This window comes from Vicugna pacos, chromosome 19, assembly GCF_048564905.1.
Source record: "Vicugna pacos chromosome 19, VicPac4, whole genome shotgun sequence".
NCBI classification, from domain to species: Eukaryota; Metazoa; Chordata; class Mammalia; order Artiodactyla; family Camelidae; genus Vicugna; species Vicugna pacos.
The window spans coordinates 286,348-309,337 of record NC_133005.1 but is presented as its reverse complement, the minus strand read 5'-3'; the positions used below and the strand labels follow the sequence as shown (position 1 = coordinate 309,337).

Here is a 22,990-nt window from a genome sequence, read left to right as displayed (position 1 = left end):
TGACTTCACAGACAAGCAAAAACTGAAAGAGTTTAGCAACACTAAACCCATGCTAAAAGAAATATTGACAGGTCTACTCTAAATAGAAAAGCAACAGGATGCTACAAAAATGAGAAACTCACAACTGGAAAGGTGATAACCACCATGAATTCCAAATAGAATAAACACAGAATTGTAAAAGAAGACATCTAAATCATTAAGAGTGGGAGAGGGAAGCAAGGAAAGCCACTGTGGAAAACAGTATGGAGATTCCTCAAAAGACTAAAAATAAACTTACCATATGATCCAGCTACCCCACTCCTGGGCATATATCTAGAGGGAACTTTAATTCGAAAAGATACATGCACCCCAATGTTCATAGCAGCACTACTTACAATTGCCAAGACAGGGAAACAACCTAAATGTCCATCAATAGATGACTGGATAAAGAAATTGTGGCACATTTTAACAAAGGAATACTACTCAGCCATAAAGAAGAATATAATAATGCAATTTGCAGCAACCTGGATAAACCTGGAGAATATTATTATAAGAGAAGTATGCCAGAAAGAGAAAGAAAAATTCCATATGATATCACTTACATGTGTAATCTAAAAAAAGACAAACTTATTTACAAAACTGAAACAGACTCACAGACACAGTAAACAATCTATGGTTACCAGGTGGGTACGGATGTGGAAAGGGATAAACTGGGAGTTTGAGATTTGCAGATACTAATTACTATATATAAAATAGATAAACAACAAGTTTATACTGTATAGCACAGGAAACTATATTTAATATCTTGTGGTAACTTATGGTTAAGAAGAACATGAAAATGAATACATGTATGTTCCTATATGACTGAAGTATTGTGCTACACCAGAAATTGACACAACATTGTAAACTGACTATACTTAAATAAAAATATATTTTTAAAAATGGGCAGAAGACAGACATTTCTTCTAAATAGACATTTCTCCATTGAAGACATACAGACGGTGAACAGGAACATGACAAGATGCTCAGTATCACTAATTATTAGGGAAATGCAAATCAAAAACTACTATGAGGTTTCACCTGTCACCAGGTAAATGGCCATCATTAAAAAGTCCACAAATGATAAATGCTGCAGAGGATGTGGTGAAAAGGGAACCCTCCTATACTGTTGGAGGGAATATAAATTGGTGCAGCCACTTTAAAGACAGTATGGAAGTTCCTTTAAAAACTAATAATTACCATGTGATGCAGCAATACTACTCCCGGACGTGTATCTAGAGAAAAACGTAATTCAAAAAGACATCTGCACCCCAGTGTTCACAGCAGCACTATTTACAACAGCCAACACATAGAAACAGCCTACATGTCCATTGATAGATGAGTGGATAAAAAAGTTGTGGTAAATTTCTACAATGGAATGCTACCCAACTATAAAATATTATAAAATAATATCATTTGCAGCAACATGGATGGACCTGGAGATCATCATTATAAGTGAAGTAAGCCAGACAGAGAAAGAAAAATACTACATGATATCACTTAGATGTGGAATCTTAAAAAAAAAAAAAAGATACAAATGAACTTATAGAAACAGACTGACAGACATAGAAAACAAACTTATGATTCCCAGGGGCGAAAGCGAGTGGGAAAGGATAAATTGGGAATTTGAAATTTGCAGATACTAACTACTATATATAAAATAGATAAACAACAAGTGTATACTGTGCAGCACAGGGAACTATATGCAATTTCTTGTGACCTATAATGAAAAAGAACATGGAAACAAATATATGTATACATATGTATGACTTAAGCATTATGCTGTATAGTACAAATTGACACAACATTGTAACTGACTATATTTCAGTGAAAAAAAAATGAAGATAGAACACAAAATACAATTTGGGGACCTGTGGACATTATGGAAGAACTGGAGAGACCAGCTTCAATTGGATTAAGTCAAGAGGCTTCTATTACCTTTCACAGATGGACAGAATGAAGATGCAAAGCAGACGGTAACTGACGTTTGGAGACCACAGAGAAAACGGAGACGGGTTAGGCTGGGGCCACCACTCAGCGCGTGAGTCCCACGGGCCTCTGGCCTGTGCTTCTGCATTGTATGCCCTACGCCTTGTAATGAACATCTGAGTTGTACAGAGATGAGAGAGGTTACACCTGCAGACCCTGAATTCACCGTGAAGCCTGTCTAATCCTGCAGGATTCTGAGCACTGCTGGAAGGCTCTCTGCCATTTTAATAATAACAGATCTATAACCAATTTATCGAGCATTTGCTATATAGAAGGCATTTTACATATCAACTGACTGGAACTCTTAAAAATTCTGAAGAATTGTTGAGACATTTCACAGGTCAGAAACTTGAGGTTTCTGTCAGGCTGATCCATCCACAGTCATGGTTAAGACATGGTTCAGTGACACTGTCTGCCCTAGACACCTAAAACTGGTGAAAAGGACAGCTTTGTTACATGTTCTCAAAATACATAATAACCAGTGAAGAGTCATGACTTTATCTGAGCATGTCCATGGTATTTCACACCATACCTCATGTGATAATTTTTTCAATAAACATTCATTGTTCTCAGTGTCTGTACATCCCTGATTGTATCTGAAGGGTATAAAAGAGTAGGCAGAGAAGCAGCAAACAAGGTCTGAGCCGACTGCACACAAAGCCCCTGGCCCAGCACCATCATGTCAACTCCGCACACAGAACTGGCCAGGGAAGCCCCATCGGAGCTGAGTGTCTGTGAACTTTTACCAAGCAGTGACCTGGAGGAAGTAGAGTGGATTTCCATCAAGAGTCACAGGCCTTGTGGATTCATCCTGGAGAAAGTTCTTCAGAGACGTGGTGCTAGAAGACACCAGCCGTCTGGTCTCAGTGAGTCTGTCAACAATGACGTCTTTACTCAAGTAACCAGACAAGCTTCCACATGCCCCAGACCTCAGTCAGCCCCTATTCATGTCTGGTCAAAGCCATGGCAGCTGTCTGAAGGTGTCTGCCTCTAGTTTGTCCCTCACTACACTGGAGCCTTCCTGATCATAATTCTTGTACTCAGTTCTTCCTTGTGTTCAATCTCTAAGACACAAAATGGTGCTGGAAAATCAGTGCCTATTTCTTTCATGAATGAGTAAGTGGATTAAAGATTTACTAAGTAAGTGTAACACTCTAAGCATTAAGCTGTGTGAATGAAAGAGTAGACACACACACAGTAGAAAGAGAGACACTTCCCTTTTCTACACAGAACTTAGATTGTTCTGGTGGAGCTAACATTTATTGGATTGTTTTTGACAAAAAAAAAGTTCAATCAACTGTGGAGTCATCTAGTTCCTTTCTAGTTGAAAACACTGAGTGTTCTCCACTCTGTGTTTGCTCTTAGTTCTCCTTGCACTGGCAACAGAAGGGTCCCACTGTCTTGTGTTGGAATCAGGGTGATCTTCCTGCTCTGGTGAAACCGTGAATGTTTTCAGTTTTCAAGGTGTTTTTCTTCCAGCAGATATTCCTTATGGCTCAGTGCAGACTGAGCAGGAAATAAAAGTCAACATCCAGCTTCTCTCTGGAAGGAGCTCTGTAAGTCATTCTGATCAAAGATTATTTTGCCTGTAAATTAGCTAAACTCCCTAATTAAAAGATACGTAGTAGCTGAGTGGATTAAAAAGCCAAAATCCAGCTGTATGCTGTCTACAAGAATTCATTTTAGATTTATGGACACACATAGGCTGGAAGTGAAGTGATGGAAAAAGATATTCCATGAAAATGATGACTAAAACAAAGCAGGAGTGGCTAAACTTCTCCTGCACAAAGTTGGCTTTAAGCCAGAAATGGTCACCAGGGACAAAAATGTATTATGCGATAATAACAGTCAACTTATTAGCAAGTTACAACAATTTCAAGCATTTACACACACCTGACATCATCATCTAAGAAGGTAAAGCAAACAGTGGCAGATCTAACAGGAGAAACTGAGTGCAACACAACAGCAGGCATTTCTATATCTGACCTTCAACCCTGAATAGAACGTTGAGGCAGAAATCAGTAAACAGTCAGTGGACCTGACCAGCGCTTCAGACAAGCGGACCCAACAGACATACACAGAGCCTTCCGTCTAGCTGCAGAATAACTGGCTCTTTTAAAGTGACGACAGAATATTCTCCAGGATAGACACACGTTATGTCACAAAAGGCGCCTTACAAATTGAAGAATCTTTTGTGATGTAATGAAATGAAACTAGAAACCAAAGCATAAATATAGAAAACCCCACAAATACAAGGAAACTAACACAGTCTCAAAAACCACTGGGTCACAGGGGAAATCGAGAGAACTGCTGATTATAAAATCTGAATTTGAGAAGGTATCACTCACCTCTTCTCTCCAAGGGTCTTAGATAAAACTAGACTCACCGCAAGGCAGGCGATATCTGTTATTCATGACTTATTAACGGTGACCAATGGCAAATCGTACCCGGGCCTGGAACTTAACGCCTCTCGTGTGAAACATTTTACTAGGTGGTTAAGAGTATTGGTTTTCAAACTGAGCCCATGTTCTCAGTGTTCTGCGTAGAAGTCAGTGAATGAACTGTGACTGTCTATTGCTCACTGCAGTCTCGGAGGACCCTGAAGCAATGCCCCGCCCTGCACGTGACTGAACAGGCTTCGTGCGGACTTGGGGTTAGCAGGTGCAGATTCTCTCACAACGACACACCTCGGATGTCCATTACCAGACGCGTGGACAAAGTCAGCATCACAAGCCGGTGGCTGCAGGGACTTCTCCACTGAAAGATGGCCCTATTCTGACCCTCCTGTGACCTGAGGGCTCCCATTTCTTTCTACGTCTCGGCTTTGATGGTCATACAGCACTGCTTCCCCAGGGTCGCACTCACTCCCACTGGTCTGACAGTAACAGGACCTTCCAATAAGGTTCACATATTTCAGTCCTTTGAAAATGTCCACAGGACCCTACGTGCTGCTCTATCTACTGCAGTTTTTCTCATCCACATATAGTCAAATTTAAGGAAAAAATATAACTTATACATTGTTTTCCAGTGTTTAAATGTGAACAAAGTTTACTTACAAAATGAAAACAGGATGGGTTTGTACAATAGGGAAGGTAAGTGTCCTATTTAAAATTGGCAGCCGTTTTCAGAGGACGCAGTTACTAATCAGAACTATGACACTGAATCCGGGTCAGATCGCTGACCCCTCACCACCCTCCATGCTCCACACTCACAGGAGCGCTGCTGTTGTCCTCTGTGCCTCCTGCGCCTGCGCTGTGTTAAGCTGACCGCATTCTGACACGTGTGCCAGCACAACTAGACAGTGAGCCTCTGCTTCCTCAGTCTCCCTCCACTGTGTTCACCAAGTGACTAATGCACATCAGACGCCAACCGGTCGTGAGTGAGGCAACTTTCTCCTGTGCCCAAGGGACTCAGTGAGACAAAGACAGCCACTCTCATTTCAGCGTAAGGTGGAGACTTTCAACAAAACTGGGAGCTGAGGACAAATACTGGGAAGGAGAGTATTCAGTTTCTGGGCCAAAAAAATCTCAGGAACCTAGGGAAGCATAACCAGAGCCTCTTAAGGCTTTTATTACTTCTTGGTTTTACACAGAAGACTCAGGCCAGTGGAGAAGCCTGCTCACTACTGGCAGCAGAGGAAGAGGAAGGGCCTGCTTCTCTGTGACTGCACCGTCAGGATCACAGCTGCCCTCCATCAGGCTCTGGGTTTTCACCCACACAGATTTCAAGCACCAAGAAGACACAACTGAACAAGAAGAAAGAAGCCACGACATTTCACAGTTTTCCACAGAAGCCAGGCTCCCCTGCCACGAGTCCCCTAAGCGTCACCTGGCACTGCACCCTAAGAGGGGCAGGGACCACTTCTCCTCTCCCAGATTCAGCAGTAGTACGGCTTTACATGCTGCTGCTCATACAGAACAAAAGAAAAAACACAATCAACAGACACAGAAAAGACACTGAACAACTTAGGTGTAGAATGAATGTAACTCAAGGCCACGCTTCAACACATACTCAGCAGCGGAAGTCCAAAACCCTCCCCCCAGTGTCAGGAGCAAGGCAAGGCAGCTCACCTCCTCCGCACACTCAGCACGTTCGCGGGAGCCCTCGCCAGGGCAGTCAGGCGAGGAAGGGATGTGGAAGGCATCAAAGCTGGAAAATAAGAGATGCAATGTCTCTATTTTAAGGTAACATGGTTTTATATACAGAAAGTCCTAAAAACTTCACCAAAAACGTGTCAGAACTAATCAACATACTCAGTAAAGTTGTGGAATAAAAATTTAAAGTGCAAAAGTCAGTCGTATTTCTACATACTGAAAATTATCTGAAAAAGAAAGAAAGCAATTTCATTTATAACAGCATCGAAAACAATAAAATAATAAGGAATAAATTTATCCAAGGGGATAAAAGATCACTACAATACACTGATGAAAGAAATGGAACAAGACAGATATAAATGTAAAGTTATCCCTTGTCCGTGGGTTGGAAGAATTAATATTGTTAAAATGTCCCTACTACCCAAAGCCATTATTGATTTAGTGCAATCCCTACCAAAATCCAGTGGCATTTTTTAAAACTAGGGGAAAAAATACAAAAATGTATAAAGAACCACAAAATACCCTGTATATACAATGCTGGAGGTATCACAGTAGCATGGTGCTGTCTTATAAGGAATGCCCAATCGAGTTTTTTTAAGCAGACATGAAAGGATGCTAATAGACCTCATAAAAACATATGAATGTAGGTGTTAAGCCCACTGTTAAGGGTAAATATATAGTGAAAATCAGATTCTATAATATTGTAATGGTGATGTGTGACTCACAACTCTAGTTTGAAAGCTAAAAAAAAATTACAAAGTAACCATAACTAATTTGTTATTAGATACACAATATAAAAATATGGTAGTTGTGACATCAATATGCCTCATGATAACCAGAAAGGAAAAACCTGTGGTCGTCACACAAAGATGATGATAAAGGATCTAAGCGAACCTCTGCAAAGAGTGCCAGGGTCCCAAAGACGACAGCAAGAAAGCGCGAGGAACCAGGGATTATAAAGCAGACCCAGCATCAACACCAAGGCAGCAGGACGCTGCTCTCTGTCAATGATCACTCTAATGTAAATGGATTAAATTCCCCAGTGAAAACACTAATAAGTGGATGGACATAAAAACACAATCCAATGCTATGCTGCCTGTAAGAGGCTCACATTGGCTTTAAGAGCACACACAGGCGAGTGAAGGGGTGGAAAAATGTGTGACACAATGGCAACCAAAAGAAAGTGGGGGTAGCTAGTCGTAGACAACACAGGCTTTAAACATGGTCAAAAGCAACAGAGACAACAATTACATGATGACAGAGGGTCAATCTACCGAGAAGACACAATCGTCAATATTTATGCCCCACACATTGGAGCACTTAAATATATAAATCAAATGCAAATAGAACTAGAAGGAAGTCTACGCAGAAGCACCACTGCAGTCAGGGGCTTCCCGCAGCGAACTCCTAACGCGGAGCCGTCACCCAGAGTTTCGGCAGGAGGGCAGCAGGTGCGAGCAAGCTCTTAGACGAAGTCAGCGGAAGAAGGGGCATGACAAAGGCTGAAGCAGGAATAGATGCAACAGGGAGCAGAAAGAACAGCAGAGAAAAAACTAAGCGTTGCTTCTTATGAAAGATAAACCAAACTGACAAACATTTAGCTAGACTAACTGAAAAAAGACACAAATCAATGAAATTCTACTTTTAAAAAGAATCTTTTTAAGGGAGGTGCTGGGGACTGAACCCAGGACCCCGTGTGTGCTAAGCATGCGCTCTGCCGCTGAGCTGTTACCTACCCTCCAGGTCAACAAAGTTTTAAATGAAGGAGGAAACACTACAATTGGTACCATAGGAACATAAATAATCACAATAGACTATTATGAAAAACTACACGGCAACAAACTGAATAACCGAGATGAAATGGGTCAATTTCTAGAAACATGCAACGTATAAAGAGTGAATCCCGAAGAAATAGAAAATTTGAACAATTATGAGTAAGGAGATTGAATCAGTAATTAATAACTGCCCAACACAGAGAATCTCAGGATGAGATGGCTTCCCTGGTGAAGCCTACCAAACATTTACAGAATTAATACCAATCCTTATCAAACTCTCAAAAACTCAGAGTGGAGTCAACACCCCTAAACTCATTTCACAAGGCCTCATTGCCCAATACCGTTGCCAGGTGTGGACACTACAGAAAAAGGAAACTGCAAGCCCGTATCCTTGATGAATGTGGATGTAAAAATGCTTAAACGCTAGCAGACCGAATTCAGCAGCAACTTAAAAGAACCGTACACCGTGATTAAATAGAATTTATCTGTGGATGCAAGAATGTTTCAATATATGCAAATTAATAAATGATAAATCATATTACAGAATAAAAATGCAATTCATATGATCATCTCAGTAGATGCAGAAGTATTTGACAAAACTGAATATCTGTTTATGATAATAATGCTCAACAAATTAGGTATAGAAGGAAAGTATCTAGGCTTCCCACTGGGGGGGAAGCCTCATTTATAATTCAAAATAATAAGTTTGTACTCACACACATTTGGGGGCAGAGTGTATACCATGTGAGTGACCCAAAAATTCCAAGACAAGAATTTAAGTTAAAGTGGTCCAAGTCAGTATAGCACTCCTGGAAACCTGGCCAAACTAAATGTAAACTCTCTCTGGGGAATGTACCTTAATCCTAGGACTCTAATCATTCCTAGAGCTAAACCTCCAAGCACCATGGGGTACAAGGTCACTAAACACACAAAGAAACAAGCTGCCATAACCATTCAAACCTGCAAAGATTACTGACATTGGAATTTTGTTACATATATAAAATGCGTATGTTTCACTTACTTTTAAAAACAGAAAAGGGGATTTGAAGTATAGAGAGCAGATTCCCCACAAAGTAACTGTTGGATTAGTATCTGATTTCTCAACAGCAACAATGAAAGCCAGAGACAAAAAATACTATTTTCAGCAGAATAAGAGACAGTAACTGTCAGCTTTAGCCAGCGAAATGATTCTTAAAAAATGAGGGCGAAATAAAGACATTTTCAAACGAAACTGAAGGAGTTTGCTATTACTAGATCCTGTATTTGGACCTATTTCTGGATAAGAAGTGACTACAAACCCAGTGGCTTAAAAGAAAACATGTGTTGTCGCACCCAGGTTGGCTGGGTCCTCTGCTCAGGATCTCACCAGGCTGAAATCCAGGTGTCATTCAGGGCTGCAGTCTCATCTGCGCTCCTGGTCCTCTTCCAAGCTCACCGGTTATTGACAAAATTCTGCTCCTTGCAACCGCAGAACTGAAGCCTCAACTGCTAGAGGCCACGTGGCCCGCTCCACAACGGGGCAGTGTGCTTCTTCAAGGTGAACAGGAGACTCTCTGACTTCTGACAAAGCCTGAACCCTTTTCGAGGGCTCACCTGATTAGGTCCGGTCCACCCGAAATAGCCTTTCTTTTTATTAACTCAAAGCCAACTGGTTTCTTGAGTCTTTACCTGGCCAACCTATTTAAAATTTCAACCCCAGCCCCTCATCACGGTACTCCTTCTTTCCTTTCTTGCTTCTTGTGTGTCCACAGCACTCATGACTATGGAATCTTATGACATATTTGTGTTTATTATGTCTCTCACTCTGCTAGAATATACACCCCTTGACTTCATGGATGCTTGTCTATTTTATCCATCACTGTAGGACAATAACATATACAACAATGTCTTGATCAGCTGACATGCCACAAACACATTTAATTAGTTAATTAATTAAAGGAATTGATGGGTATTTTACTGTGGGTCAAGAGCACAGATTCTTCATTTTGTTATAACTGCTGCTTTTTTAAAATTCTTGAAGTATAGTCAATTACAATGTGTCAATTTCTGGTGTAGAGCACAATGTCCCAGTCATGCATATACATACAATATTTGTTTTCATATTCTTTTTCATTAAAGATTATTACAAGATATTGAATATAGTTCCCTGTGCTCTACAGAAAAAATGTTTCTTACCCATTTTTATATATAGTGGCTACCATTTGGAAATCTCAAACTCCCAAATTTATCCCATCCCACCCCCTTCCCCCTCTCCACAACCATAACCCTAAGATTGTTTACTGTGTCTGCGAGTCTGTTCCTGTTATGTAGATGAGTTCATCAGTGTCCTCTTTTTTCTTTTTTTAGATTCCACATATGAGTGATATCATATGGTATTTTTCTTTCTCTTTCTGGCTGACTTCACTTAGAATGACGATCTCCAGGTCCTTCCATGTAGCTGCAAAATGCTTATTTATTTAATGAATGAATTAATGAATGACTCAAACCTTGGAAAGCTTTGAGGAACTCAAACACAGAAAAATGTAACTGAAAGAGGTGAAGAAAACTATGGTAGACATGAAAAAATACTGTACACACACACACATACACACACACACACACACACACACACACACACACACACACAGAGCCAAATGGTTCTGGCTTTCATTACATCAGCAAATCCCTTTACCAGATATATAACATAATTGCAGGAGTAAACTGCCATCATGTTCAGGAGTTCTTCGCACACTCAGGAGGAGATTTTGGAGAATGTGTACACTAGGGGGTAGGAAACTTGGGAGCCACCTTAGAAGTCTGTCTACCACAAATCCTCATCAAAGAAATTTCTAAGGATATACTTCAAGATAGGAAAATAATCTCAGATAGAAGATCTGAGACATAAAAAAGAACAGTGAGCAAAGAAAATATTAAATATATGGGTAAATCTACGCAAATATCAACTGATAAAAATATCAATTTTGTTATTGAAAATAACAAAATACCTGATTTATGAAATTAATGAAATAATTAAAATACTGGGTTACAAAAGTATACAAATTCAAAGGGAATGATTAATGTTGAAGAATTCTAAGATCTATGTACTGTTTAAAAGAAAAATAAAGATATTGATTAAAGATACTGTTAAATTAAACATACAGGTTAAAATTTTTAGACAAACCAATAAAGAACAGAAATAGACTGTATACTTTCAAAACAAGAGAGGGAGGTTAAAAATGGAAAAATTACTCCACTGCACCCTAAGATGCTCCTTCCCAGCCTTCTCTCCTCACTCAGGGCCAGACTGGTCTCACTGTCTGGTGGGTCTCCCAGCTTCTCCCAGCTTCTCCTCCATTTTCCCTCACAGCTATTTCCCCTGTCAAGTTTCTTGTACACCTAATCCTCAATTAATTGACATTTGCTTCTCATATGATGTCCCTGGATGAACACAAATTCATTTTATAAAATGAATACACCCACGACAGCAAAACCAGACAATGGCAATATAAGTAAGGAAAAGGGCAGTATAGCCAGTCTTATTTATGGACGCAGCAAAAAGTTCCAGACGAAAGCATGAGCATACTAAATTTAGCAATGTATATGAAAGTAATACTCTGACCAAGTTGGTTTAAAAGCAAGTTTGGTTTCATACTAGAAAATCAATTAAGGTCTCGGAAAAGAAACAAGATTTATCATAGCTGAAAGGGGAGAAATAAATCTGTTATTATCCCTCGATGGTGTGATGTTCTATGTGGAAAAACTACAGATAACTTATTAGAATTAGAGAACTTAATAAAGTTGTATGATACATGATTAATATATGAGTTTTAAAATACCACATGCAATAGCATAAAAAGCAGGGTACCTGGAATTACAGTAAAACTTATGCATGATCTTTATGGATAAAATTATTAAAAACTTTATGAAGGTATTAATGAGACTTAAATAGATGTAAGTACACCGTGTTCACGTTCAGGGCCACTCGCTATCATACACACATCGATCCTCCCACGTAGATGCAGCGCAATCCCAAAAGGATTTGTTTGTGTGAAATTTGAAAAGCTGATTCCAAAAGTTATGCTGATGAGGGAGAGGGTGTGGCTCAGCTGCAGAGAGCGTGCTCAGCATGCACGAGGTCCTAGGTTCAATCCCCAGGACTCCCATTAAAAAAAAAAAAACAAACTTCTGCTGATGAACAAAGACCCTAGAAAAGAAGCAGTGGGCTCTCACGCCGAGAATTCACCTGCCTTATCACATGACTCAGAGCCTAGTAGAAGCTGGCTCGATAGAAAGATGGAACCATTACGGGGCTCTTACCGAACCAGCTGGGACACAACACCCTGAGAAGCTGGGGTGCAGCCCTACAGCACGTGGTGTATGCCTTCGTCCAGAGGACACTACGTGGTGCTGCCTCCCTGAAGCCAGGACCCGAGAGGCACAGGTGGAAGCCCCCCTTTCCCTGGCGCCCTAATAGCCACCACCGGAAGGACTTTCTCTCCCCGTCATCACAACGTGGGGCTCGGTAGGTCTGGAGATCCTAGTGCCCAAGCGATGAACACTTCCATCTGAGAACTGACTATAAAGTGGAAGCTGAAACTGCCCTCAGGCTAAGCTGAGCTCTCATGCACCGGAGCCAACAGGAAGAGGAAGTGGTCATTACACCGAACAAGGTGATTGACTGACCCTTGGAACTGACAAGCAGAAGGCATAATCTGAGTGAGGGCTGGGAGTCGGGGGAAGGTGGCGAGTCAGGGCGGGGGTCACAGAGGGTCAGCTCATCTTGTCTAGATGTGTTAGTCGGGCTGAAGTATCCCAGAGGCTTTGGGCGACGTGAGGATCTCGGGCAGCTTTAGGGGCAAGAGTCATCACACAGGAACTGCTAGAATGTTTTCCAGAAATGCCATGTAGCTCCTTTGCCAAGCTCAGGTAGAGCGCTGGGACTGCACCCTGTCTGCTGTTCTGCAGAGACATGGGGGTGGGGGGGAGGAGGAGGGATAAAAGCCAGGCAGGCTGTAGCCTGAAGGGACACACTGTGCAGCAGACCCCCTGCCCCAAGCCCTTCAGGCAGAGCCAGCTCCTCCCCACCCACCCTAAAGAAGAGGCTGAGCCAGAAGATGAAACGATGGAACAAGAGAAATTCTTCATGGTCTCCGTGTATACAACGCCAGGGTCCACGGAGCTCACAGTCACACCTGCGAGAGGGAGAAACAGGTGTAGTGCAAAGCAGAGAGGAGGAAAGGGTTAAACATGGTTCTACAATGTGCGAAAAAGGGAGGACCCTACCAGCCCTGCTGGGTGGAGGTGACCCGGAAGTCAGGGTTCTGTAACTCACATGAATGGCGATATCCGACCAGGAAGGGGACTTCAGTGCTTGAAACTGTTGGATGAACTTTAGCGGGGAGCACAGTGGATGGTGTTGGTATTGGAAAGTACTGGGAGAGGGAGTTGTGGGCGATGAGAATTGGAAGAAAGGTTGAAGAGGAGATGTGAAGATGGGGTTGAGAGAAACAGAGGGCACACAGATGATAAAGGGTGGAGGTAAACAGCTGGCTCGGGGGATACTGGGAATATTTCATGGACAGAACATGTTGGGATGAGATGTGAAGGACTGAGAGGTGCCTTGGGAGTGGAGGAGTAGGGGCTGCCAGAGGCAAATACCTGTCCCTTGAAGTCTCTGGGCCAGCTTCCCAGCGAATGAGGCCAAAGGCATTTGCTGCAATCATAGCTCTGGTTGAAGGTCAAAGGTCTGCCAGCCCCCATCAGATGTTCCTCATCAATGTACCCTTTCTCTTCCCGGAAGGAAGACACATTGGCCACTCGGGCTGCCCCTGCCCGTTGTAGGGTCCCTGGGAGGAGGGAGGACCACACACTTTCAGCGCAAGTCCTGCAGCAGACTCCCCTGCCCACTCCCCAGCCTGCTTCTTCATGAGACTCCAGGAGAGCAGGCCGCCCACGCAGGCGCCCAGGTGAGGCGCAGGACGGCTGAATGTGGCCTGAGACTGCATTTCCATCTCAGTTGCTTTCCTCAGGCTTTCTCTCCTGTTTTATTTAGTGTGTCTTTTGTTTTGTTTGGGGGTTTTGTTTTTTGTTTCTTGTGGGGTTTTTTTTGCCTAAAATAAAAGTGGAGTTTTGCCTTGCTTTTCTTCCACTTGCCAGCTGGAGGTAATGTAATTGATCCTGGTTCATGTTTTTAATCTCACTGAGGGCTAAGAGGGGGAAGGAGAGACTGGAAATGCTGTGAAAGCTGTCTTTCACACATTCATACACTCAGTCACTTACTTATTCATCGCGCGACTATCCATTAGGCCCCTGGACCCCGGCAGACACAACCTATGGGCTAAGGACATACAGGTGCTAAGTTCAGGGGAAAAGAAACATATGCAGAGATACTTGGAAAAGTGGGGCTTAAAAAAAACTTTTTAAACTACCTTCAGAAAGAAAGTGTAATTAGTATCAAGAGAACAAGTTAAATCTTAAAAAAAGAAAAAGAAAAAAAGAGTATCTAATAAAAAAAAAGTCTGGATTATAGAAAGTGTGAAAAATACTAGCTGTCACGTATGAGTTTGCCTGTTGTTTCAAAATGCTAAAACTGTCTTGAGCCTACATTTAAAGGAAGAATCACAAATGAAAAGCTGAGCAGGAGGTATCTAGCCAAAACCTGCTGGAGAGAAAATCATTCTTAAAGAGGACAATGGACCCAAACTCGCAGACACAGTGACGTGAAGGCCAAGGGGGCTCGCAGCCGAGCTGGAGGCTGATCTTCATGCAGCAGCATCAGGGCAGGAGCAGAGACATGCACAGGGGCCTCAGGAGCCCTGGAAGTGGGGCAGCCGGGGAGGCAGAGGGGTGAGGGCAGAGCCCACAGCACAGGCGGTATCTGTGCTGGGTGTGGGCAGCTGAGCTAGCGCTACTCTACCTTAAAGGGATGGGAAGGGATATTCCAGATAAAGGGAAACAGACGTGCAAAAGCGCAGCCAGAATTAAAAAACAGAGTGGTCCAAGAGACACAGATCGGCTGGCTGGTGACAAGAGTGTAGGTCTGGGAAAGGCAACGGTGAGGTTCCCAGTCTGCAGACGGACTTGTAAGTGGGGAGAAGCAGCTTAGTTTTTATGTCTATAAAGCACAGAGCACCTTCAAAGGACCTGAAGCAAGACAGTGGTATGACGAACGGTGATTTGGTGGCAGGAGGGGAGACAGGAGAGAAGACAGTTTAAGGAACTGTCATAAGCGAGGCACAGACAGGATGTTGCAGCATAGTGTGCATTTTGGAAAGGGGAAGAAACATATGTACTTGCAAATGTGCAGAGTCTGGCCTTGCTCTTTCTCCACTTTCCAGGTGGGGCCACTTTAATTGCCCCCCAGGAGGGGGGTGGGCAGCTGCTTCTCAAGGAGAGGAGACTTCTTCCCTTTCCTTTTATTCCTTTTCTCCTTTTTTTCTGCATACCCTCTTGTACACTTTCATGCTTTCGATTTTGTTCTTTGTATTACCTGGCCAAAAACTAACCAGCTTCCTCAGAGGCTATTAGACAACCTGGAAAACATTGTTAGGGAGGATGTGCCTGCCACCCACCCCCACCTCCCCAGGAAGAACCTCCTCAACCCCAGCAGCCCAGTGACCTCAGGAAGCTTCTGCTGAGACGCCTGACTCCTGGCCGGGCTAGTACGCAGACCTGGGGAAGGAGAGGCGGCCGGTACAGATCTTACACCTTCTTGTATTTGGGGCTGACTGATTCGGTTACCAGCCTCCTAATCCTGGCTGGTGCCAAGTGGGTTCCCCTGCTGTGTCCAGCAAAAGTGTACTGGGTCATCGTTCAGCAAGCATCTGGGTGCCATGGGAGGCGGTAAGCCACGACAATGCCAGAGGAGTGAAGACACAGGGGCAGCACAGAAGATAAGCACCCAACCTTCCTTACCTTGGAGCAGATTTGTGAGCAGAAAGGGTCCAGTGTAGTTGGTGGCAAGGGTGACAGCAAGGCCCTCTGGAGCACGTGTTGTGGGCAATCATGGGAGGAGACGAAAACACAGGTGGTGGGTGATGGAATGACAGCCCTGAGGGAGATGGTGTCTGGGGAGGATATAGTGAGGTTCAGTAGAAAAAGCCCCAGGAGCACGTATGTGCCAACATCGGGGCAGTGAAGTGTGAAGCTACAACTTAAGGTAGGCTTTTTAGGACAGTGTCCGAATTAAGGGTGTTGCCACAGGACATGCAGATTAGGCTTAGGGGATGCCTGTTTTGGGGTCCCTGAGCCAGAAAGGAGGCTCCTGAAATGCATTTAGGGGAAGTCAGTCAAGACACACACCGCAGACTGCAGCATTGTTAACCAGTAGGTGTATCTCTGGATGCTCACGCAGAAGCCACTGAGCAAAGCTCCGGATGGAGGCCATCGAGCTCACGTCCACCTCACCAAGCAGGAGCTGGTTGCTCTGTGAGGCTGCTCGTATCTGGGCCAGGGCTCGCTGTCCACGCTCACGGCTGTGGCAGGCCAGGATCACACGCGCCCCGCGGCGGGCCAGCTCCTGGGACACAGCCTTCCCAATGCCTGTGGGAGGGCAGCTTCAGAGAAGGCTGGTCCGGGGAGCGCGGAGAGGGCAGCGGAGCAAGGGGAGAGACAAGGGTCTGACAGAGGGTGCTGATCCTCCTCTCTGCCCTCCCTGTTGGGGCTGTTGGAGGCTGTGGCCTGTGTGAGGTGACAGGGCAGGATGAGCACTCACCGCTCTTGGCCCCAGTCACCACTGCCGTCTTCCCGGTCAGGTCTGTGGAGCAGTGCTGGAGGTCCCAGAGATAACACTTTTGCCAGGTATACACACTTAGTCTAAGCAGGAGGACCACAGTGAGGACAGAGCTGGGCCCCCAGACTGGGGTGCAGAGTAGAAACCACAGTGACATAGCAGAGAATGCTGGCCTGTCAGTGGAAGGTTGCCCACATAGAAGGTGGGGAGGGACTAGCCAAAGCGAAACGGAGACTAACCAAGAGGTTGGCGTGGAGCAGACCCAAAATTTAAGGAGGCATTCTCTCTTGGAAGTGTTGGAGCTCCCCGTTTGAACCTGAGAGTGAGTTCCTCCTTTAATTGTTTTCCCTAGTAACCTGACTGCCTCACTCCAATGCTGGCCCATGTCAAAGGTCAAGAGAGCTGGGACTACCCTGAGCCCTGCATAGGCTCAGATTTGTCTCCACATGAAACTTGGATTTGCGCGCTAAGGTGAACTGAGAGAGACCCAGGGACTAGAAATCAAATTCCTCATGCCTTGAATCGCTCTGTGCTCATGCAGGGCCATCCCCTTCCTCCCCTACTGGAATGAGACTCAATGAACACTCCAAACTGAGACAGACCCCCACTCGCAACTCTTACGTCTGCTCCTTTGCGGACAGATGGCTCTCCAGACTGCCTCTGCTGGGGAGTCACCTTGGCCCTAAAGCAGGGTCCCCTAAGGGTGGTAATGCACTTATTCCCGGGAGTCAGTGTTCTATCTTCTAGGCCTGCAGGACAACTGCTCCTCTCCAGTTCCGTGAGCGCACACTTCGAAGAAACTGAAAGGCATGGGGCCAATTGTTAAGGCAACGCGGGTGTTTATTTCTGGCAGGCAGACAGAAGGTAGGCGGGATTCCCACTGCCTGAGGTTCAGGGCCCAGAATGGGGCAGGTGCTTGGAGGGGAGTGATGATATTTGGGGACCTGAGTTTTTTGTTGGCTGTGCCACCGTCACTTGGGGTTCTGGGGCACCCGTGTGGATGGGACGAGAGGTGCTGTCCTCTTTGTCCTCCTGTTGAGGTTCAGCAGGGCTAAGCAGCTGCTTGGTGGCTGGGTTCCACGTGCTCGCACCAGGAGCCATCTTCAGCACTTTCGGCAGCAACGTGGGCTTCCTCACCACCTGGGACATGGCCTTGAGAACTCCAGGCACAGGGTGAGGCCCCTTCTGAAGATCCTGGCTCTCCTGATCCTTGGGGTCCAGGCCCTGCAGGAGTATGCGGGTGCAGCCCACCCACAGCTCACGCAGCAACTGGGCCTCCCCCTCCCAGCTGCTGGGTCACTAGGAACCCGGCCAGAGTTTGGATCTGGGGCTGCGGGCCACAGTGGGGAGCCCCAGGTGCGTGGTGAGAATGCAGAGGCTAGGACTGGGGAAGGGCAGCTTCGAAGCGAAGCCTGGCGACGGTAAGCCTAGGTTTCAAGCAGGGAATTGGAGGCTGGGGCTGGGACCCAACTCTCAGATGGGAACCCCAGGCAGGAGAGGGAAGAAAACTGACGGCGAGATGTGGACACAGGAGACAGAGGACCTAAGGCTGGAGCAGTTCAGAGAGGCCCCGAAGAGAACAAAGACGTGGCGGGGCGGGAGGTGGGAGGTGAGCAGTAGCTGGGGGCTGGGCTTACTGTGCCTTGGCTCTTCTTCCGTGCTACTGAGGAGGGCGCGCACCTCACGGGCACGGCTCCCCGAGCCCAGGTGTCAATCGGGCAGGGTGTGGGTTCCTCGTCCTCGGCCCACGTGGGGTCCTCTGCCAGGTTGGGTTCTCCCTCATCCCGGGGCATGAACCGCAACTGGACCATCTGTAGCATGGTCTCCCGTGCCCAGTCTACTGTGTATGGAATACACTGTGGAGGCGAGACAGGGTCTCAGTCCAGCAGGCAGGGGTTGGGGAGAGAGGAGATGGGTCTGGAGGACGCGGATCCAGGCCCACCTGCCGCTCCAGGTAGGATTTGTAGGCGGCATCCATCACTCGTTCCACCAGCTCCTCCATGATGTCGCCCACCACCTCCTCGCCCTCCTCGCAAGCCCTCAGCTGCGCCACCTCTGCCTGCGTGAGCCCTCCAGGCACAATGTTGGCCTGCGGCACCGGAACCTTTGGTGGCCGCGGCTTTTCCGCTGCAGATCCGGGCTCACTGTGTTGCCGGGGCTGCCTCTCCTGCCTCTGTGGGAAAGGAACAGACAAACCAGGGCGGGAAGCCAAGGAGTGGAGAAGGGGGAAGCTTCTTCAAGTTGCCTAATAGGAAAGAAAAAACCTTTGAAAGGGACAGTTTACTAGGAGCCTAGTATGGGACAGATGCCTTCCGGGTGTGTGACCCAGCTAATTCAATTTTCCTAACAGCTCACTAAGCCCATTTTACAGACAAAGAAACTTAAACTTGGCAGAAGTCAACCTATACTTGCTTGAGATTAGACTCTGAACCCAGGCTATGTGTGGCTCTAACCACAGAGTCCTTGTTATTTGCACTAGTTTAAAGTGTTCAAAACTCTTCAGAGTTCAAAGAACTTAAGAAAGATGAGTCAACAAACAGTGCTGGAATTACTGGTGTGTTTAGAGTCTCCTCCCCTCCCCCAAATCAACTTAGGTCCTCATTTCACAATATACATATCAATAAATTCCAGCTGAATTAAAGGATAAACACACACACACAAATAAAAGAACATAAAAACAAAAAATAAAATGTAGGAAAAGTAGTTTAAATTGTTATATAACCTCTGGGTGAGAGAGAACTACCTAAGCATAAAAGTCATGTAAGAAATGGGTAGAAAAGTGTATACATATAGGTCAAACTTTCCTGTTATTTTTTTTAAATATTCCGATTTACAAGCTGATAATAGTAATTTCCACTTACTGCCACTTAAACCCTATCAGTCATATACATGGATTCAATTGCCACATTTTTTAGTATATGTACGAAAATACTAGAGTATCTTATCCCCATTTTACAGAATTTGCCCAGGATCAGAGAGCAAGGAAGTAGTGGAGTCATAATTCGTATGCAGACAGGTCAGACTCCAGAACTTGACTTTCTCCTGCTTCCTAAACAAATACAAATATTTCCAACAAATATTAAAAAGGATAAATATCCCCCAAAATACTAAAAATGCACATACAATTTTTTAAAAATTGTAAGACTCCCAAGAATAATAAGCAAAGGACATAATATATCATAAAACTGGAACTGTGGATGACAGCATTTGAAAAGACGTGCAACTTTCAAAAATATGAACTCCAGTTTTATAAATATACCAAAAAGCATATTCTGAAATGAAAATAAAAATATACTCTCTAAAATATTTCCTGTAATGTCATTTATGACAGCAGAATGCTGAAAACATAGATCTAACAAAAAGAGAAAAGACGGCTAATTGTGTACGGGCTATGTGATGGAATATTATCCCATGGTTGGAGGTAATCTTTAGGAAGAATTTACAATAGAGTAGTTAAATAGTTATATGTTAAATGAAAGAAACAGGATACAAAATTACATCAGGTATGATCTCAGATATGTAAATCAACAGGTGCTGAAGAAAAGGAAAAGCCCAAAATTGTAACAGTGGGAAAAAATTTCTGTAACAGTGGATGTTTCTTTTCTACACTCCTCTCCATTTTGTAAGGTTTCTACAACGGTTTTGTATCCTTTCAGAATCAAGAAAAATCCACTGAGAAGGAAAACAAAACCCTAGACCCCCAAACCCATTAACGACACAGGAATTTACTAGCAGACTCTTAGGCGCCTCCTCACTCCCCCACAAGTTTCCCTGACCCTGATTCCTTCCAAAATTCACCTCCCAACAAAATCTTCCCAAGCCTTTGCCCCCCCACCCCAACCTTACTGCCTCATACATGGTGTTCCCCCAAATTCATTCTCCTTCATCCTGAGTTCCCTAAACCTCACGCTGAGCTCAGAACTCCTCAAGCCTCGCTGCCCCTCTCTGCCGGCGGGACAGCCCTGGAGGCAAGCCCGGGGAACGGCCGCAACTCAGCCCCGGCTTGGCCGGAGCAGGGCAGGCAGTGTGGGAGAGGAGGGTCCGTCTCTCCTCCCGAAATTCTCAGAAGGGCTCATTCCCCTAGCGACTGCTCTCCCTGGGCCTGGCCGCTGCTGGTTGCTGCCTTGAAGCGGGCGACTCAACGTGACAGGCTTCCTACGCGCACCGGCAGCTCCCAGTCACGGCTCGCTCCTGGGCTCCGCGCCCCCCGCCGAGCCCCGCCCCCGGCTTCCCGGCGCGACGGCGCGTCTGCGTGCGCGCGGCGCAGGCGGGGCTTCCCGCCCCGGCGCACGGACGCGGCTCCCCCGACCGCCCGAGCGCCCGCGTGGCGGGCGGGCGCCTGCGCTCCGAGCCGGCCCCGGACGCGGCCCCGGGTCCGAACGGGCGGTCCCCGCTCTGGCGCAGCCTCCGCTGAGCTTCAGCTCACCGAGCCTTTGTCCGCCATGGCCACAGCCGCGGCTCGGATGCCGCAGCTGCACGGCTTCCTAGTCCCTCCACGGCCGCGCCGGCCTAAGGGCGCTCCGTCGAACGGCGCCCCGTCTAACGGCCGCCCCGGCAGCCGCGCCGCGCACCGCACTTCCGGGTTGCTGGCCCCACCCACAGCCGTGCGTGCGTGCGTGCGTGCGTGCGTGCATCGTCTCCATAGCGGCGGCGGACGCGGAGGGACGAGGCTCCTGGAGAAAGGAGGCCGACCTGGGGCGCCCGGTGTGCGCGCTCACCTGGCCCGGGGTCTCGGGCCGCCGAGCGGAGGGAGACAGGGCCTGGGGGCTACCTTGCTTCATCCCGCCTCGGCTGGGGCTCTTTGGGCCACTGGGACCTGTGCCATCGCCGTGCTTTGAAAAATTGCGTGGGTCTAATACTGACATTTTCTTTGTTTTTTTCTGTATGAACTGCAAAGACAAGTTTTTAGAAAACTGTATGCCTTAATACTGGAAGTATGAGATGAAAAGACTTCTTGCTTTTCCTAGTGGCATAAAGTAACTTCAAATATTTTCTTTTCTTTTCTAGTCTTGGCATCCTTCTTCAGTATGGCATTCTCTATTTTTGGTTGAAACTTCTTTTATTTTCTAAAGCAGACATTGAAAATTACAGTTGATCTCTTTAAAGAGGCGATTTTCTGATAAAATGACAAGCTACTGCTTATTTGAAAGTATAGTCTGTTTTCACACATTTAATAAGTATACAAAAATATGGCACTGGTGTTACATTTAGGGTTAGCTTTCCCTTTATGATGCAGTAGCTAATATATGGATGATGTCTGAGTTGGATTATGTAGTTTGAAACAGACTTTTTTTTTTAAACCTTCAGTAGACATTTTTAAACACTTCACACTTGAATTGGTTTAAACCTAACAAAAAGATTATTTTAAAAATTTTATATACTATACCTATATGTATATATATTTCCTTTTTTAGAAAAAGAGCAAATGGGGACCTAATAGGCCGTATGATCAAAGTTTAAGTGATTCTTCCTCTCACTCTCAGGATAAACGTCATGAGAAAGAAAAAAGTAAGTGGATTTGTTGTTGCTAAATATGTAGCACATCTGCTTAATAGATTTTTTTTCCTTTTTCATATAAAATTAACTTCTTGATAGCTGAATGGAAATATTGAAATACTGAAAAAATTTTGACTAATACAGAGTATTAAGTCAAAGAGTAGGTTTAAAATAATATGCCGTATTTGTGAATATGGTTTGTATCTGTTTCATCTGAAAATCTGAAATATTGAAAATTTGACGATGCGTGAGAGGGATTTCCTGCATGTGTTACTCTGGTCATCTTTTGAAATCTTCAGGTGATGTTAGCAATAATTGTTGCTATATATTATTAACTGATTATTTCACATGTAGATAAAAATCTCATCAGCTTTTTTCCTTTATAATATAGAACACTTTTGAAGTTCTATATATTCTTGACTTCCTCCCCAGTGATGCTAATGCTAATGGTTTATTATTTTTTAATGACTAAATGTCATGCCATTTGTTTGAGAGTATTTCATCTTTTAATTAAAACACTAAAAGCTTGCCTAGTACTAATCTGTCTTCTTCTGATCTGTTTTCTGCTTACACTTTTACTTACTGTAAAGAATATGAGTAATTTTTAGTAAACTAATGATAAGTATTGTAGAATCAATCATTCATAGGACATATTGCTCACACAGGAAAAGGACACCACTATGAATTGTTTTTAACGAAGTGAAGATACAAAGGACATCTTCAATTAGGAAAGAACATTACTCTTAAACAGTTGGTATAAACTAGTTTGGAAAATATTTCCACAGATTGTGTTAAAAACTAAATCATGTAATATTTTCATGTTTGTAAATACTTAGGATTTGGGAGAGTGACTGAAATGCTAATTTTATTTAAAAACAAATTTGAATTTGGTTTGAATTTCTTCTTTC

The 22,990-nt window shown here is 44.7% G+C and overlaps 1 protein-coding gene and 1 pseudogene across 1 annotated transcript; both read right to left on the bottom strand.

Moving 5' to 3' along the window:
- Window positions 1–12,625: 12,625 nt before the first annotated feature.
- LOC102535819 (retinol dehydrogenase 12-like) lies at window positions 12,626–16,743 on the bottom strand (annotated as a pseudogene).
- Window positions 16,744–17,405: 662 nt separating this feature from the next.
- LOC102536070 (uncharacterized protein C2orf81 homolog) lies at window positions 17,406–21,176 on the bottom strand. Its single transcript, XM_072943686.1, has 4 exons — window positions 21,013–21,176; window positions 18,529–18,759; window positions 18,224–18,442; window positions 17,406–17,810 (listed from the first exon to the last, which is right to left on the bottom strand). The coding sequence occupies exons 1-4, from the start codon at window positions 21,028–21,030 to the stop codon at window positions 17,478–17,480; spliced, it is 801 nt and encodes a 266-aa protein (XP_072799787.1). The 5' UTR covers window positions 21,031–21,176; the 3' UTR covers window positions 17,406–17,477.
- Between the last annotated feature and the right edge of the window lie 1,814 nt (window positions 21,177–22,990).